General features: G+C 32.3%; 1 protein-coding gene across 1 annotated transcript in view; it reads left to right on the forward strand.

The window, feature by feature from the left end:
- The window catches only part of LOC140442382 (uncharacterized), a 64,246-nt gene that overhangs the window by 903 nt on the left and 44,004 nt on the right, over positions 1-19,339 (forward strand). The window contains exons 2-4 of the mRNA XM_072533456.1: positions 15,486-15,680; positions 15,781-16,148; positions 17,520-17,739. Coding sequence (XP_072389557.1) covers positions 15,486-15,680; positions 15,781-16,148; positions 17,520-17,739 — 783 coding nt within the window. The remainder of the gene's footprint in view (positions 1-15,485; positions 15,681-15,780; positions 16,149-17,519; positions 17,740-19,339) is intronic.

Below are 19,339 nucleotides of genomic sequence, written 5' to 3' on the forward strand. Positions count from 1 at the left end.
CATTTAGAAACTGTAAATAGTGATTTTGACTAGTGATATAATATGTGGTGTAAGCAACAAAATAGTTAGGTATACCTACTAGAATAATTTTAACCCTTAATCCAAAACATAGTACTTTTAATGCTAATGCGAAACATATGGTCTATTGGACCAGTATAGGTAAAAATTGAAATAAATCAAAAACAAATGTAGCATTTGAAGAAAAAAGCAAAATATTAAAGGGTTTATTAGGTATAAACGAGCAAAAAAAACTTATTTATACATAATACTTTCATAAAACAAAATGTGTAATATAGAAAACAACATTATTAGGCGTAATTAAGTAAACAAACATATATTTCTACATAAAACAAAAAATATACTAAAGCTACCTACTAATTTTGAAGACAGGTAACGCAAACCTTTCTACTACACTCCAAACAAATAGCATTTGAGCAACGCACACATTTATAATTTGTCTTCCTCATTTTTGATGATGGACAAATGCTACACAATTTTCTTTTGGGAAGCTTATCATCTGGAACATTGTCGCCGATATTGTCGACAGGCACTTTGGGATTTATTCCCAAAAAAATCGCTCTCCGCTTTCTAAGGTCTCGGGGAAGATTTGTTTCAAGTATTTGCCTTAGATGAGGCTAAATTAGTTCAAAGGCCAAATCTTTTACAAATTTAAAACGTGGAAGTAATTTATTATCTTTGTAACAAAGATAAAGGATGTAACTGTTGACTGAACTTATATTTATAAGTGTATAAAATACGGCTAAGGGCCAACGCCTTGTCCGGCGGTTTGCACTATAATTGGCACACTTCATGTCTAAAACATCAACTCCCGATTTTGTACTGTTATAGTATCGAATTATTTCTGGTTTTCCTAATTCATTGTCTTTGCTGTGATGCATAGAGGATAATAAAAGAACTCTATTTTTTTCGGTACATATGATATCAAGGTTATGTCATTGGAGAAACCATAGAGTGTTGTACCAATTTCCCTACTTTTATTAGGCTGGAATTCCAAAGGAACTTCTCGCTTATTTTTTTTTACTGTACCCATATACGTGAGGTGGCGTTTTTGCAACTCTGTGACTAACTCTATTGAAGAAAAATAGTTGTCAGCAGTAATATTTCGGTTAGAGCCCTCTATTGGTTTGGATGGTCGAATGATACATTAAGCAGGCTTGGAAAGCTTCAGTTCTTCTTCTGAAAGTCCAACACCATCCGAATCTTTCCCTGAGTATATATATCCATTATAGAAATACGAGCTCTTAGCATCTGTCATGCACATTACTTTTATGCCGCATTTCGCAGGTTTAATGGGCATGTAAATTCGAAAACCACAGTGACCTCTAAATGGAAGTAGCATCTAATCCACAGTTACAAAATCTGACAATGTGTATAGCCTCTGGCAATTAGTCACAAAATTAATAAAATTATTTGAAATAGCCGCTGTTTTATCAGTTTTCTTCCGCGCTTCGCGATCCATGCTATTGTCAAATCTAAGACACCACAAAAGTATTTCAAATCTTTTCAAAGACATCGTCATTCTGAATATTGGCCGACCTAAAACATCTTTAAAAAACAGTTGAAGCAAATCTTCATGAGAAGATTTTACAATTGAAGATAGCATAAAAAGCCCAAGCAAAGCCTTCAACTCAACTATATTTGTGCTTCTGTAGTTTGATGTATTAGTCGAATTAGATAACTTTTCTCTCATTATAATAATTTTTTGGTTTGTCCATGTTACAATTTGTTTCAACATTTCATCAGTAATCAACAACTTCCAAATATCTGATTTAGAAGGGCTATTTCCCAATAACAATGTTATGTGTTCGTATCCCGCCACTGAAAACCATTTTTTCCTTTGAATATGTTCACATCCCCTTCTACTTGTAAAAAGTCGGTTCTGGATTGTAAATTATTCGACGGTTAATCTAATTGCAAAAGTTCTCTCATGTTCTCGTCACTCCCTTGCTCTGATAAATATAAATCTTGATCGTCGGCAAGTAGTAATCTTTGTATATTCTTTTTAAAATCTGGGTCAGCCAGATTTACTTTTTTATTACGGCCAGTTCCGCTAGGTTCTGCTCTATCCATTATTACTACAAAATTAAACATTTTTAGAGTAATTATGTTTATTATACAAAAAATATGAAATGCCTTATTGTTTATTAGTACACAATCCGTAACAAGTGGCCTCCTAGACCTATCATAAAAACACTGCAAGTCGAAACACCTGACTAGACCTACACGTTTTGAAAACTACTGTTACTACGACGTAAACACTAAATCGATCGCTACGATACTGCAGAACTATGCTTGTTCTACTTAAAAGGACAGTGCATGCGACCTACACTGTTGCCGCCATTAGCAGACTATCCTTTCGCTGTGCTCCGTTATACCAATGTTTCGGGTTAAGGGTTAATGTTATAATATTAACAAAACTTCTTCTCGTTCTTCTTTTTATATAGACATGACTGTCTGTTTTTCAATGTGCCTCCAGTAAGTTGTCGTTCCATCGTTTTTGTGGTCTTTCTACTGATCGTCTTTCTATTGGGAAGCCGTCTCTTGCCGTCTTTACTACTCTATTTGTTGTCATTCGACTTATATAATCGTTCCATTACTCTTCCATTTCTTAGCCAGTTCTTGATGTTCTCCACCTTGCATCTACGTCGTATATCTGTACTTCTAGCTCTGTCCCATAGTGTCTTACCATCAATTTTTCCAAGTGTTTTCATCTCTGCTGTTTCTAACATTCTTTTTGTCCCCTCTGTGTCAGGTCTTGTTTTTGCCGCGTATGTCATTGTTGGTCTGATGACTGTTTTGTAAATTCTGCTTTTCGTTTCTTTCCCGATATTTTTATGTCTCCATATTGTTTCATTTAGGCAGCCTGCGGCTCTGTTTGCTCTAATCACTTGATCTTCCACTTCAGTTTCGAGCTTTCCGTAGCTAGATAATATAATTTCTAGTTATTTGAACTCCATCACTTGTTCTATTATCTGACCTTCCAGCTAGAATTTACATCTTGGTAAATTTGCTGTTGTAACCATGCATTTTGTCTTTTTTGGGGAAATTAACATGTTAAATTTTCTGGCGGTTATATGAAATTGGTATTGATATTAACAAAACGTACTTAATAATATATTATATAATATATTAAAAGTTTTAACTTATGTTGATTATTATTTGAGTACCTATAGAAAATATATGTGATTTCTATGTTTAATTTAAATAAAAATTTGCATATTTATGTAAATATATATGATAACATCAAACGAAAAGCATTATTATGTCATGGATAAAGGGACACGCGGGCATTAAGGGTAATGAAATAGCAGATAGCCTAGCCAAATCTGCCTTAGACATAGGCGAAGAAGCTCCCTTGAACTTACTCCCCTTTTCAGACATTGATATAAGTAAACAGCATCAAAAAGAAAAATGGCAAACATATTATTGAAACACGAGAACTGGAAATAATTACAAACAAATGCAGCCTGAAATACCCATAAAAAGATGGTTTCATACTCTATCAAATCGCCATTTCATAAGGGTTATAAACAGATTAAGATCTAATCATGCTCTTACCCCCCTTCATATGTACAAGTTGGGTCTCGCGGAGTCACCTAATTGCAAGTGTGGAAAAGAAGGTAACCTATTATATATTTTTCTTGAATGTTCCCACGAATCAGTAAACATAAACAAATTTTATGATAATCTTATTATATTAAAAATTCCACTTCCCGTCTACCTGAACAATTTGATTTTCTCTAGAGATATCAATATATTAAAAACGATTTACGAACATATCAAAAACTGTAAATATAAATTGTAGCTTAAAACTAACCCTTATATTTAAGTAAATATTGTATTATAGCAGAAAAAAAAAATAAAAAAAAAATAAATAAATTTAAAAAAAATTAAAAAAATTAGAAAAAAAAATATATAAAATATTAATATTATTATTAATAAAATATATAAATTATTAATAAAAAAATTATAAAGAATTAAAAAATAAAAAGGAAGATGTAAACCTCCGAGATGTTGAATCGGGTTATGTCTTAGCGCAGGGGAAAAAAAAAATAAAAAATAAGTTGTAATTTATTACTAATTGCACGTTAGATTGTACGGATGATTGTATGTTAATTCCTCTAATTGTAAAAAATTCCTCTGATTGTAATTGTTTGTCTTTAAATTTGTCTGGCTAATTGGCTCGGCCATCAAACTAAATAAAAAAAAAATTCAATAACCGATAAAATATTTTTAACCTACTCTAAACTCGCAGTGAATGTTTTTTGAAAATTTAAAATAAAATTTAATGTTTAATTTGAAACTGCTTCTTCTTCTTTCTTAAGCTCCAACTTCTTCTGGTTCAGTTACTCTCCTATTAAGTCGATCTTTGCCCAAAAAATTATTTTTTAAAAGAGGTAAAAAAGAAATAAATTAGATTTACAATCAGTTTAATTTTACTACCTAAGACGACCAGTTTCGCTTTCTAAAATTTGCAAAGCATCATCAGGTCAGTGGTACAAAGTAAATTAAATGCTGAAATTATAAAAAGCCCATATTAGGGTGCTGTCTTATAAGGATAAAGATCAAAAAAGTTATAGATCAAAAAAAGGTTTTAGTAATTATGCCAATATTACATGTCTGTGTTATTTAATATGCATAAATTGCATTAGAATATAGAGTAACAACTCACAAATTGGTAAGAGAAAAAATCTGTTGAATTGTAATAAATTAGAAATAAACAAAATACTACTTACATTCCGACACAAGAGTTATTATATAGTGATTCATAGTTCAAACTAATTAATCCCTTATTACTGATACTGAGTGATCTTCGGTCAACGTTGTAACTGTCTAACAACTTAGGAGGAAGTTTCTTGAGGGGAGGGATGTTAACAGATGATATAGGAGTAAGGTATATGTTATTGTTTGTTAAAAGAAAATGTGATGTTTTATATTATTTAATTTATTAAAGTTATTTATATTTATTGAAGAGATATATTTTGAAATGTGTGTTAAATTATTGAAAAAATTTTTTTTAATTTTTTTTTTATTTTTATTTTTTTTAATAAGCACAAGCAACACATTCATGATTTAAATTATTTCTTATTAAAAATAAAATTGGGCATCTGATGCTGCTTCTAACTCTCCGAACCTGACAGCCTATCTTCAAATAATTTGTACTAGCGGGCCAACTCGACATCGAGTTTTTTAAATGAAATTTTTATTTTGCGAGAAAAATTAAGAGATCAATACAAACAATATAAGCAAGAATATACATAACATTCATCAATAATAATGCAAGTAAAAAGTGTATTAAATATCACGAAATATTTCGTCGAAAACAATGTTTTTTGTTACAATGTTGTCATTTAGCAGTTAATTTTGCATGCTGATCACGAATCCGGTGTCAGATTTGCTCTATTTTGACGTTTTATGCGCGTTTCGGGTCACTTCCGGTGTCAGATCGCAACCGGAAGTACATATTTAGATTCGTCTCGACGAGACCTTTCGATCCATATATACATTGTGGGGTCTAAAACTTAAAGTAAATTTTAACTTCCGGTCATCTCAAAACCAGAAGTGAATTTTTGTACCAAAAGTATATCTTGAGAATCTCATACGTAATACTAATAATATTCCGAAAAAATATTTTAATTATCTAATACGGTTTTTTTAGCATTTTAGTATATAAGATTTAAATAATCTTGTGAGCTTTGGAGGTCTCTGCTTGCACTGCTACCACAAAATTTAACAAACTTTTTTTTTACTACTCACTTTCTGTCACTGGTAAAAAACAACAATATCGATTTTGCTTTTATAATTTGACGAAGAAATCAAAAACACCTTTTCTCTTTCAAATCTCGTACGGAACTCCTTGACTTGTTTTTCTTTTTCCAAATCCAACCCTCGGTTTCCTTTCCTGCCAGTTTCTTAAAATCTCTTCCTTGACCAACTACAACACTTCAAGAAAAGACATATCTTGGCCCCATCTTTCGTTGACCATTCCTATTTTTCTGTCTCCTCATTTCGTCTACGTTATCCTAGACCATTTGAAATAAATAACCAAAATCAAAATCTATTGTCTCCACTGTCTAGAAAACAATTTACCCAACTTTTTTATTCTAAACAATGTATGCAACAATTTCTTACTAATACTCTAATCTTTTCTACCTGTCTACAGTTACAACCGCTTATATATAAATTTTAATATTAGGAAAATCCCGAAAACGCATTTTTATTTTTAATGTCCATTGTTTCGTAAAATTCTTATACCTCCATTTGCCTTTACATACTATATTAAGGATTAGCAGTCCTTGAAATTACTTTAATTACTATAACGCAATTTTCACTGGATTTTTCACTCGCCGATTCACTTTTTGCTCAGCGCACTGAAGGGCTACCCCCTCTCTTCCTCCCACCTCCTATTGCAATTCGAGCCACTTTTTACTCGAAAACGATTTTTTTTGTCCTTTTACGCATGTTGCCACAAGGCGTATGACGCAAAAAGTTTTATACAAACAGTACTTGACAAGACAAGGGTATTTAGTTACACGAGCCCTCTATCCGTCTCTATAGCACGAGGCTAGTTTTTCAATCTAGGATAGAAAGCTAGATATCCCGGTATCCTAGCTTAAGTTACTGTCCTGGCTTGGCGCATCCTAGAACGGTTTACATGTGCCTAGGAAATTTTCAGCCAGTAGCTAGTACTATTGTGAGATCAATAGAGCAACAAACCCACTGAAAATGGTAAATATTTCTAAAAATAAACAATGTTCGACTGAAACAGTTACTTCGAAAACTGGATGAATTAACAGAAGGTTTATTGGAATAATATAACAAATGGGGTCTCGAAGTCAACATTAAAAAAACTGAAACCATGTGTATTGGAGGGACAAAGCAGTCCATTATATTAGACGATGGGGTAGAAATTAGACACTGTGATAAATACAAGTACCTGGGTATGAAGATAACTCAAGATGAAACACTCGATGCTGCTATAAAAGACAGAAACATACAGGGTAGAAAAGCCATATTCATGATGAACGGCATTCTGTGGGACCAAACAATATCTAAAGCGAACAAACAACTTATACTTAACACCATACTTAAAAGTGTAATCACATATGGCAGTGAAGTTTGGCCAATAAAACAAAGAACAGAGAAATTGTTACTAGCAACAGAAATGGATTTCTGGAGAAGAGCAGCAGGCAAATCAAGAAGAGATCGGATACCAAATGAGAGAATACGAGAAATGATGCGAGTCAGCATACAATAGTTGATGACATAAAAACAAAACAGTTAATATGGTACGGCCATGTACAGAGAATGCCAGATGACAGGATTCCGAAACAGATTTTGACGTGGACACCACAAGGAAGAAGAAAAAGAGGAAGGCCGAGAAGAAGCTGGAGAGAGGGAATTGAAAAAGAACTAGAGGAAAGAGAAATCCCTCCAGGCCTATGGTTAAATAGAGAAGAATGGCGGTTAGGATTTGGAAGTCGTCGGAGAACGCGGTGAACCGATAGTAGTAGTAGTAGTTATTGGAATAACGCGTTTGGAAAAGACCATGAATTTTAAATAGGAATAAACGTGGATCATCCGCACTGGTTTTAGAAGAACTTCACAATGAAGACTTAAAAGAGTATGTCAGTATTTTACGAATGATGCCAGATATTTTTGATATTCTGGTGAGTCTTGTGATGCCAAAAATTCAACGACAGCATACTATTATAAGAGAAACTTATAAGTTCACAGTTCCTGACAGTAAGTTGCTCGTAAATGTTTTATCTTTATTTTGTGCCGAGTTCTAATAATGCGTCAATTATTTTTTGTAGTGCTGAATCACGAATAGACTTATTTTTAAATGATAGAATAGTGGCGTTCCATAGACATCCTTCCTCACGATACATTTGTACAAACTTTACAAGCACGTGGTTATCTCTTTGAAAAAATAAAACAGTTTGAGACTACGCACTTGCTGTTCGAAAACACTAGCTTTTGCCGGCCAGACGAAGGGTGGTACACAAGCCAGGGGATTAAAACCAGTAGAGGGGGATACAAGTAGCTTAACGAAATAGAACTCCATGCTATTAAACTATCCTAGCTTAAGACACTGGCTTACTGTCTTTTTCACTAGCTTACGAGCCTACACGCGAAGCTAGTTCTGTATACATGAAAATAGTAATTCAATTCAATTTTTTGCACTTCTTTGCCCTATTTTTTTACATTAAATGTTTATTTTATAACTAGACAAATATTATGTAAAATTAAGACAAAAAATGTAGGCGCAAAAAGGAAAAATTTTCGATTTTTCTTAGATATTGTTAAATAAAAAATTAAACACAAGGTTTGCAACCCCCGCATGTCGTGAATATTGATACGAGGTGAGTCCAGCAAAAAAAATGACTTCTATGGAAAATCAATTCAAAAGAGATCCCGCCTGGACCCTATTATATTACTTAATATTTTATCCACACTGGTAGTTTCAATAAAATGATGTCAAAAATTTGTACTAAAACAAAACGTTTATTTCATTATTTATAAAGATATAGGGTGTCACATCAGACACTGTTTCAAAATAAAAGTGGTCATACCTCGTAAAACACTTCGTTTGTAGCATAATGTTACATTGAGAGACTTATACATAAATAATTTCCTGTGTAAGTGGTAGATTACATTGTTTGATTTGCTTATAGGAGATAAAATCATGCCTTCTCGGTTTCAGTTATCGCATAGTTCGCACGTGGTGTTTACTACATTAAAAATTTGTTTTTAACGTACTACCGACAACTAAATTCAAAGTCATCTCGATACTTTCACATGTTTTCTAATTTTAACTTAATATGATGTTATATTCAGTTTATTTTTTTTTGCAAGTAATAATATTAGAACTCTGCCTGGATATATATGGGGTGAATTAAGTAGCTCTATAACCGGTGCAGCCGGTCCCAAGCCCAGATAAAAAAGGACGGATAGAGGAGTAACACCTCTAAAAAAAAACCAGGGTTCAGCTGATCCGGCTGATAATACCCTGTGAGAGTCCCTGCCTGAGGTACAGGTGAAAATCGGTCAACGGTCTCGAGAGCAGAGGATGGCTGGAAAAATCACAATGGTGAAGAGGGCCGAAGAACCAAGAGCGTCTGATCTAGAACGATCCAGAAAAGTAGTGGGGAGATTTGGAGAGGATGGACAAAACGATAACGGAGAACGTCTGATTGAATTATGCAAACTAAACAACCTAAAAATCACCAACTGATTCTTCAGACAAAAAAATATTCATAAATATACAGGGACGCAAGAAACACGAAAGCTGAAATCGATAATAGACTACATAATAATCAAACAAGATACCACAATAAAGATCAAAGATGTGCGAGTCGTAAGAGGAGCAGAATGTGGAACGGATCATAAACTACTGACAGCAAAAATGTGCATTAATTGGAAACATAAAAAGACCCCCTCTACAGAAGAACCGTTGAACACTATAAAAGAAAAATAATACACTATAGAACTACTCCAAGAACAATCAATAAGAGAACTATACCAACAACATCTAGACCAAAAATTAATAAAATTTGATACGGCAACATCGAAGAAATATACAAGCATATAAAGGCGAGTATAAAACAAGCAGCATTCGAAACCCTTGGAGAAAAAGAAGATATAACAAATAAACAGCACTATTATGAAATAAATGAACCAACAAAAAGAATAATTGAAGAAAAAAAGCAACTATACAGAAAATGGCTGACTACAAACAACGATAAAGTTTATAAACAATATAGAGAAAATGATAGAGAAGTGAAAAAACAAATAACACAACAAAAGAATAAAGAATGTGAAAGAACCTGCTTCAATCTTGAAACATGCATAGGAGGTATAAGAACTTCAAAGTCGTGGAAAGTGTTGAGAGGATTGAAACAAAACTCAAGAGAAAATATTAAATTAAGAAATATACAGGACAAAGAATGGAAGGACTATTACAAGGAACTGTTAACAGAACAAAGACCACAATTCATTGGAAAAGAAAACAGTCGAAGACGAAGCAGATCCCCACAACAAGAATTAGAAATAAAAGATAGGGAAATAACAACGGCCATAAAAGCAATAAAAAATAAGAAAGCACTGGGACCTGAAGGCATCTCATCTGAGCTTATAAAATACGGATCAAAAAAATTACACCGGATGATACAATGGATATTTTAATAAGCCATAAATGGAGAACAGCTCCCAAAAGAATGGACGGAGGCATATATGACATCTATATTTAAGAAAGGAGATAGAAAACGATGCAAAAACTACAGACGAATAAGCGTAATATCATCAATAGGAAGATTATATGGGAAGATACTGCGTGAAAAGATAGAGCAAGCCATAAAAGGCAAAATCGGGGAGGATCAGGCAGGCTTCACGGCAGGAAGATCATGCATATACCACATATACACAATGGAACAACTGTTGAAAAAGAAAAAAGCAAAAAATAGAGATATACATTTGGCATTTGTGGACCTGAGAAAGGCGTATGACTCTGTACCAAGTCAGAACTATAGGAGGCAATGTATAAAATAGAAATGCAGACAGAACTCATAGAAGCTACAAAAGTTCTGTATAAAGAAAATAAAGTGTCCATTAAAATGGGAACAACAATCATAGTAGACCTCACCACAAGAAAAGGGCAACTGCAGGGTTGTTCCAGATTTCTAACTCTATTCAAAATATACTTAGAGAAAGCCTTGACTACATGGAAAAGAAAATGCAAAGGCATGGGAGTACCGGTACGGTGCGAATACCTATATACGGTAAGCTTTGCAGACGATCAAGTAGTGATTGCACTAGGCTAAGACGACCTCAACTACATGATGAAGAAACTACAAGAAGAATATACCAAGGCTGGCCTAGATATTAACCTGGCGAAAACAGAGTACCTATCTACAAGTGAAGAAGACAAAAGATCTACAGATTTATGACAACGTAACAATCAAAGGAAAGGATAAATTCAAATACTTGGGGTTTATAATCACGAAAAAGGCAACAACATAGGAAGAAATTACATAAAGATTAGGACAAACAAGAACAGCAATCCGACAACTTAACTCAGTATCGTGGGATAGACACCTAAATATGAAGACAAAAACACAGATTTATAAAACATTAGTGCGAAGTATTATGTATGACATATGGGGCTGAAAATTGGATCATAAAGAAGAAAAACAGCAGTAAGATAGTAGCAACAGAGATGGAATGCCTGCTAAGATGCTGCAGAGTATCAAGAATGGATACGAGAAGTAATGACGAAATAAAGCAAAGAACATCAATAGAAACAGACATACTAAAATATATAGAACAAAAAAGACTAAAGTGGTATGGACATGTAAGAAGAACTATCGACAGCAGATGGATAAAGACAATAACCGAATGGAGTCCAATAGGAAAGAAGAAAAGAGGACGACCCAGAAAATCCTGGAGGAACGAAGTAGACGATGCCATGAGTAAGAGAGGCCTAAACGATGGAGAATGGGACGTCTGTACGTCCCATTTTTTGAGATAAAGTCTCTGACAACTGGACAGTAATCTTGAAAAAATAAGTAGCTATGGAATCTTTTGTCCCTATAGTAGATTTAAGTGGGATGTATTGTTAAAAACGTGTATTTAGTAATACAAGACAAATAAAGTAAATATTAATTTTTACGCAAAATCTTTATTTTGAATGCAACTGCAAGAAGCAAAATCTCTTTATTTCTTTTACGGTTTTACCATAGGTTCAGCCAGTGGTACAATTGTTGCTAGATAATCCACGAATTGCCAACTGCTGTCATTCGGGATCTATAAAATACTTTGCGCCACCATTTGGTTACCTTTCTATCCAAGTTACAATGTTGTAACTTTGTGTTATTTTTAATTTATTTTAAATTATTATTTTTTATGAGTCCTAGTGGTTGATCTGTACAATTAGCTATGTGGATTACTACTACGGGGGTATAATTGCAGAACGATGTCAAATTTCGTTGCTGATCTATCCAAGTCTAATTTAGGTATGCCCTCTATTTGAACAGAAATTCGTTTTTCGGAAACAAAATTTTGTTGAAGAATTTTTCAATAACTTCCATAACACCTGTTGTGGTGTATTATTATTGTGAAAAAGCTATTCATCTATTTCACTTTCAACTATTCTATTTTCTGGACTGCTGGTTTGATCCGATTGCTCAAACTCGCTATCCTCATTTGAAGATGCAAGTGGATCACTTTCTCGATCAAAGAGATCATCCAAATTGTCTATAAGTTCTTGCAACTCTTGTCTTTAAAAAAATTGGAAACGTGGAAAATTCGTTTAGGGAATTCCTTACGATTGGAGCAAATAGTCCCTCTTATAATTACTATACTTATACTTATATTTATAATTACTATTGAGACATATGTGTACCACCAACATTTTAAAGCAAAAAAATAGGCTTTAGACAAAAAAAAACATCTACCTCTGCTACACTTACTTACAGTTGTATACTCATTCATACTGATTTCATTAGTTATTACTGGATGCTGACTCACCCGATATGATGTATAAGTTTAAAATCAGTGAATACGAACAGATGTGAGTATTTTTGGTCTAAAAAATAGCCAACCGTTCTTATTAATATCTATTGGGACATGTATGTCCCGACAATGGTAAAAGGGTTAAATGTGCTCCAGCTGACACGCCTCCCACAACCCACAACAACCCTTTTGAAAATTTATTAATATATATATATATATATATATATATATATATATATATATATAAATATATATATATATACATATATATATATATATATATATATACATATATATATATATATATATATATATATATATATATATATATATATATATATATATATACATATATGTATATAAATAAATGTTTTTGATGAGTTGATGAGTTGGAATCAATAAAAGGGGCTATTGGTTAACTATTTAATATCTCGAGCTTTCAATTGTGTTTACAATTCTTATCAAGAGCTGCTAAAAAAACAAAATATCTTACAAAATTGAAACGTGTTTTAAAACTTTCTCATCCAGATTATTTACATGAAGATCTTCAATTGTTAAAAAATATTTTAATTGAAAACTCTTATCCTCCAGATATGCTACATAGGATGCTTTTTTCTAATATTTTTAATATAAATTACTTAACACCATTTTTTGCTAAATCTCAAAATATTGTGTCTAACAATCAGAACATCTATTATCATTCACTACCTTTTATACCATTATTAACACCTAAATTAATACAAACACTAAAGGTTATTGACAATATAAAAATAGCAACAAAGAACATCAAAACTATTTCATCTTTATATTCCAAAACTAAATATCCTATAGACAAATTTAAAAAAACGAATGTAGTATAAAGCATTAGTTGTACTCAGTGTGAAGCTGACTATGTTGGTGAGACCGGAAGAAATCTTTCAAATCGCATTATTTCTCACAAAAGTGATTGCAGAATTAAAAAACCATCTTGTGCTTTGGCAGAGCATGTAATCGATAAAGACCATATTATGGATTTTGATAACATAAAAATTTTATGTAGTGAAAGTAATAAATTCAAAAGGACTTTTTTGGAAATGGTTTGTATTAGCAAAAGTGATAATAATTTAAACAAAAGATCAGAAATTCAAAATCTAAGCAAAATTTATAATTATATTATTCTTTATAATTTATATATGAAACTTGAAAATATGACATTTTTATTTAATTTTCCATATATCTGTTACATTTTTTCAGACATCTATCAATGGTGAATAAATCTTCTTCTTTTTTGTTATTAAACAAAAAAGAATTTTTAAACAAAATTTTATTTTTGACAATATAATTGTCAATGGTAAAAACTTTAAGTTGGCATTTATGACATTGAGGCTTATTTGTAATTGGTTGCTACTTTAAACTATTTAAAAATTCAATTATTTTTGTTAAGAAAATGTTTTCAAAATTATTAAAATTTCAGGGAAGAATTTATTAGATAAGGACATTTTAGTATTAATTTTTTTTTTTGAAATGTATTTGCAGCAATTTTATTAACGAAACTAATTTTATTTGGTGAGTTAACAGAAAATGTTTTTCTTTCTAGTTCAACTTTGTAAGATATTTTGTCTTTTTTAGCAGCTCTTGATAAGAATTGAAGACACAATTGAAAGCTTGAGATATTAAATAGTTAACCAATAGCCCCTTTTATTGACTCCAACCCATCAAAAACATTTATATATTTTTTCCAAACGAGTCACAAGTACTTCTTTTTTCTTACATATATACATTTCTTATATATATATATATATATATATATATATATATATATATATATATATATATATATATATATATATATATATATATATATATATAAGTAAAAAGTAATGGCATGTCTCGCAAAACAGAAAACCAAAAATGGTATATCGATGGAAGGCAACCGTATATACGTATTTCTGACTATTGGTCGTCTTCAGTACGGTGCAGCCAAATTAGAAAAGGAGCATATTAACTTGGGAAAGGATCACTACAGGAGCAATGCAACCAATTTGTGGCATTAGAGTTAGAAGACCCTGATGGTTTCCAGGGCAACAACTAACACCAACCACGGAGGAAGCTACAGCTACCTGGGGAAAGGAATGCCAAACGTTGAAATGTTTAAAACAAATGGAAAAGGATAATGCGAGTGAATAATAAAAGTAAAAAGTAATGGCATGTCTCGCAAAACAGAAAACCAAAAATGGTATATCGATGGAAGGCAACCGTATATACGTATTTCTGACTATTGGTCGTCTTCAGTACGGTGCAGCCAAGTTAGAAAAGGAGCATATTAAGGTGATACTTGTTGCCCTGGAAACCATCAGGGTCTTCTAACTCTAATGCCACAAATTGGTTGCATTGCTCCTGTAGTGATCCTTTCCCAAGTTAATATGCTCCTTTTCTAACTTGGCTGCACCGTAGTGAAGACGACCAATAGTCAGAAATACGTATATACGGTTCCCTTCCATCGATATACCATTTTTGGTTTTCTGTTTTGCGAGACATGCCATTACTTTTTACTTTTATTATTCACTCGCATTATCCTTTTCCATTTGTTTTATATATATAATATATATATATATATATATATATATATATATATATATATATATATATATATATATATATATATATATATATATATATATATATATATATACTGGATTTAAGGTTTCCGCTGAGCCATATTTGGTTTTACGGGTTTGACTCCGCGATGAATAATTTTGGTTTTTAGAAAAAACCATTGTTTCGACGATGTTTCGGTAAGGCCACACTTGCCATTGTAACGTCAGATTAGTTTTGCTTCTTTCTGATGTTTGAGGAGATAGAAATAGACTACAAAGATCAAGGCTCAACTAGGACAATCACCACTGATGACTCTAGTTGTATCCATGTTATCTTTAAAACGTTTGAGTTTATTGATCTATTGTATTTTTTAGGAACTAGGTTGGACAGATATGGCTGCCCTCTTCTACTTGCAGAAGCTGCTCGACTTTCATGTTCCGAGGGGTTGTCCCATCCTAACCTCCAACGGTTTTTAAAAGAAGATAACCATTTTGATGTAGTACTCATGGAAGTTTTTAATACAAATTGTTTCATGGGAATTGCTACCAAATATAATGTTCCTGTTATTGGTAAGATAAGTTTAATTGCACTTAAGGTCCAATAGTGTCTTTTGGTTGTAGTAAAGCCCTTATTTTTAAAATATCAGCTTATGAACTTATCTGATTTTAGGTATACATTCGGCAGGTTGGATGCCTTGGATGTACCAATGGTTTGGTGTACCGTATCACCCGGGATACATAACCGATCACTTTTTGGGAAACACGCAACCAATGGATTTTTTGGAAAGACTGGAAAATACAGTTGGACATATATACAATAACGCCATTTACAAATTAGTAATGGGATGGTATGGCAGTTATTTATCTAACAAATATGTGGGTGTAGATCTCTATGAAAATGGTGATATTATGAAAAATTTAAGTTTGCTACTGATCAATACACATTTTTCACTAAATTTACCGTTGCCAATAGGACCAAACGTCGTTGAGATTGGTGGAATACATTTAGAGTCCAAGCCGAATAAGAAGCTACCACAGGTAAGAAACTAAAAGTTATTTATATCTTGTCTTTAAAATTAATAACATCTCACCGCATACAATGATATTTGCTAGTTTAATGGAGTAAGATTAATAATAAAGCAGAAAAAAGAAATTAAAAATAGTATGACTAGAACAGGAGATTGATCTACTAGTAGGATTAAACATATCCAAATGTGATATCGAAACGATAAAATGATACAAAAGATTTTTTTTTCTGTGTCATATTCGATTATCGACGGCAGTTTTAAAGCAGAGGATTTGTTAAATCACTCCCTCAGGTTTCAAAGCTCTAACGTTCTTCTATAACCTGGCCCTCTTCTTCCGTCTATGTTGCATTTTAATATAAAATCTCTGGCCTCTATACGTATTCTAATTTCTTTGTTTATATCCCAGTTCTGATTTAGATTACAATTAAGATAAATGATACTGTTAGTTATTTTAAATTGTTTTCACTAAGCTGGTACAACTTCTGTTTGTATTGGCGTTTTACCGACAACTTTGTCTTTGTGATGGTTCTTCGTAACTATTTGCAATTTCACCGTGTTATCGGCGCACCTCAAATTATCAATACTTGCGCCATTCATTTTAATACTTCATTGAACAGTATCCAATGCTTTATTAAAAACGAACACAAACATATATTAAATATTAGTGGGGACAAAATGAAGTTGAGTCTTAACTGTCTTTGCATTTGCACCCCTTCAGAATTATCCCCGCGAATACTGATGTTTGCACGTTGATGTCAGTAAAGATTTTTAATGATACGTAGATCTTTTTCATCATCTTGCGAAAGTTTAACTGAACGAATCAACGACATTTCAATGTATAAGTCGACAAAGCAGTTAATAAATAGGACATTTCAAATATTGGAGCTCAAAAAGTACCTGCAAAAGAAAACACAAATGTATGCCCCACAACGATCATCGTATGTCACTGTTATATCCAGGATGAGATAGCTTTGCCAAAAAACGCCCAATAAATAACAAAAATCGGCCGTGTCGATCTGAGATGTGTACGAACTCATAACTTTATATTCTCCTTTAACATTATTACACCCTCCAAGATATAGTAAATTGGTCACCGGCATTTAAACTGATCACCTCAGATAAGTGAACTCATCATCAGCATTTTTGCCCCAAAGAACTGGTTTCTAATGAGGAATATTACCTGTTACCTTTTTACACTTCTTATTTATGTGGTAATCTATTAAATTCAGAAATTATTTTTTTATTAAGTTAATTGTTTTATAATTTAACTGATATATTTATATTGGGTGTCTTACGATCTATGATCCAACGTAAAAATAGTGTCTGTTGTGTCTATTTACAATAAATTGTGTATATTATTATAGTACATTATTATTGTCAGGATATGGAAAAATTTATCACAGACTCTAAACATGGTGTCATCTACATGTGCATGGGATCGACAATTCGAGGTTCTAGTTTCCCGGAAAGCAAAAAACAGACTTTCCTGAAAGCGTTCTCCAAGTTACCACAAAGGGTAATTTGGAAATGGGAGGGAGAGATGACGGGCAGACCAGACAATGTTTTTGTTACTAGATGGGCTCCTCAACGGGACATTTTATGTAAGTATTACTTTACTTGTACGATTTGGAAAATTAAAAACATTCACACATGAGATAAGTCCTAGCTTTTTAATCTTTAGTGCTGAAGCTGTAGCAATATATGAAGCATTAAGATACTTTGAAAACACTCAGAATACATCTGTTACAATAGTATCTGACTCATTGTCTGTTATGTTAGCCATTGAAATTTTAAATTTTCCTAGTAATAACTCAAATATATGTCTTTCAAATTAAAAAACTTGTTTATGACATTTATAAAAACCGAAGAGTTGTTCATTTTTTGTGGGTTAAAGCAGATATAGGTCTTAAGTACAACGAACATGTTGACCTATTAGCTAAAAAGGCCATTGATACCGGAACGCAAGCTGGTCACCAAATCTGTAGACAAGACGCATTAACAATAATTTAAAATAATATTAACAGTAAATGGAAACAATCTTGGCATATATATAGTACGCAGTCTTCCTCGCAATATACTTCTATACAGCCTTAATCCCAAGTGATTATTGGTTTAAAAATTATTCTGTTCCACGAAGGTATATAACATCCATAATTAGAATAAAATTTGGACACGCCTGCTATCCTAGTCATCTGTCCAAACTAAAAATCGTAAATTCAAATTTATGTCCAGACTGTCAAAAAGAAGGTGATCTAGATCACATTTTCTTCGAATGTAAAAAATACACAAAACAAACTGAAATTCTAATAAAAAATTTAGTCAACATCAAAATTTTTCCTCCGTACAATATGTGCTATCTGCTATCTCTAAATATAAGAGTTGTAAATAAATGTTTGACGGAATTTATTTGCAAAAGTAAGCTTAATATTTAACTGTAATTAGAATCCTAACCTCTGTTTTACCCCATTTGTTATTACCTTTTATCCGAAGCAATGTCTTGATGGGCCCCTAGACGAGAAACGAGTGTCCATGTTTTATCTCTATCCTATCCTTAATAATAATTTTAATGCTTAAAATTTGTAATGCTACTTGAGTTTTAAATTTATATTATCTTTTTATATTGTACTACACAATCTTCTTTCTGGGTAGAATATTTTCATGTTGTGACTGGCTGTATGGCACTTGCCTATGCCATTTAAACAAAAAAAAATGAGATAAGAGTCAGACTAATATGGCCAAGCTGCCTATCATCTTAAAAATCTATTAAAGACCTGGAAAATACTTGCCAAATACACCAAATATATTAACAGTTAAAAAATATATATTACAGAAATTAACTTTGAAAGTCACCAGACGAAGATCAGATAGCGATTAAACAACTCAAATATGGGGGAAACGTTAGTTTAAACTACTAACTAAACGCTGATTAAACAGTAAGTTTAAAAATATCATTAAACAAAATAGATGGTGTAACGAAACAGCTAACAAAAGTAGATGATAAAAAACTGATCGTTCACAAATACTTTACGAAGGAACTCGTTGCTCAATTCGGGTCTTTATTGGAGGTGGTAGATATATAGATAGATGGTTTATTGGTAAGAAGTAAATACAAAAGTATTTTTTACAAGTCAAAGATAAAAAATATATGTCAATATTGTTGATATACATATAAATATAAGTATAGAACATAAAACATAGATA

The sequence above is a fragment of the Diabrotica undecimpunctata genome, chromosome 5 (assembly GCF_040954645.1).
Source record: "Diabrotica undecimpunctata isolate CICGRU chromosome 5, icDiaUnde3, whole genome shotgun sequence".
NCBI classification, from domain to species: domain Eukaryota; kingdom Metazoa; phylum Arthropoda; class Insecta; order Coleoptera; family Chrysomelidae; genus Diabrotica; species Diabrotica undecimpunctata.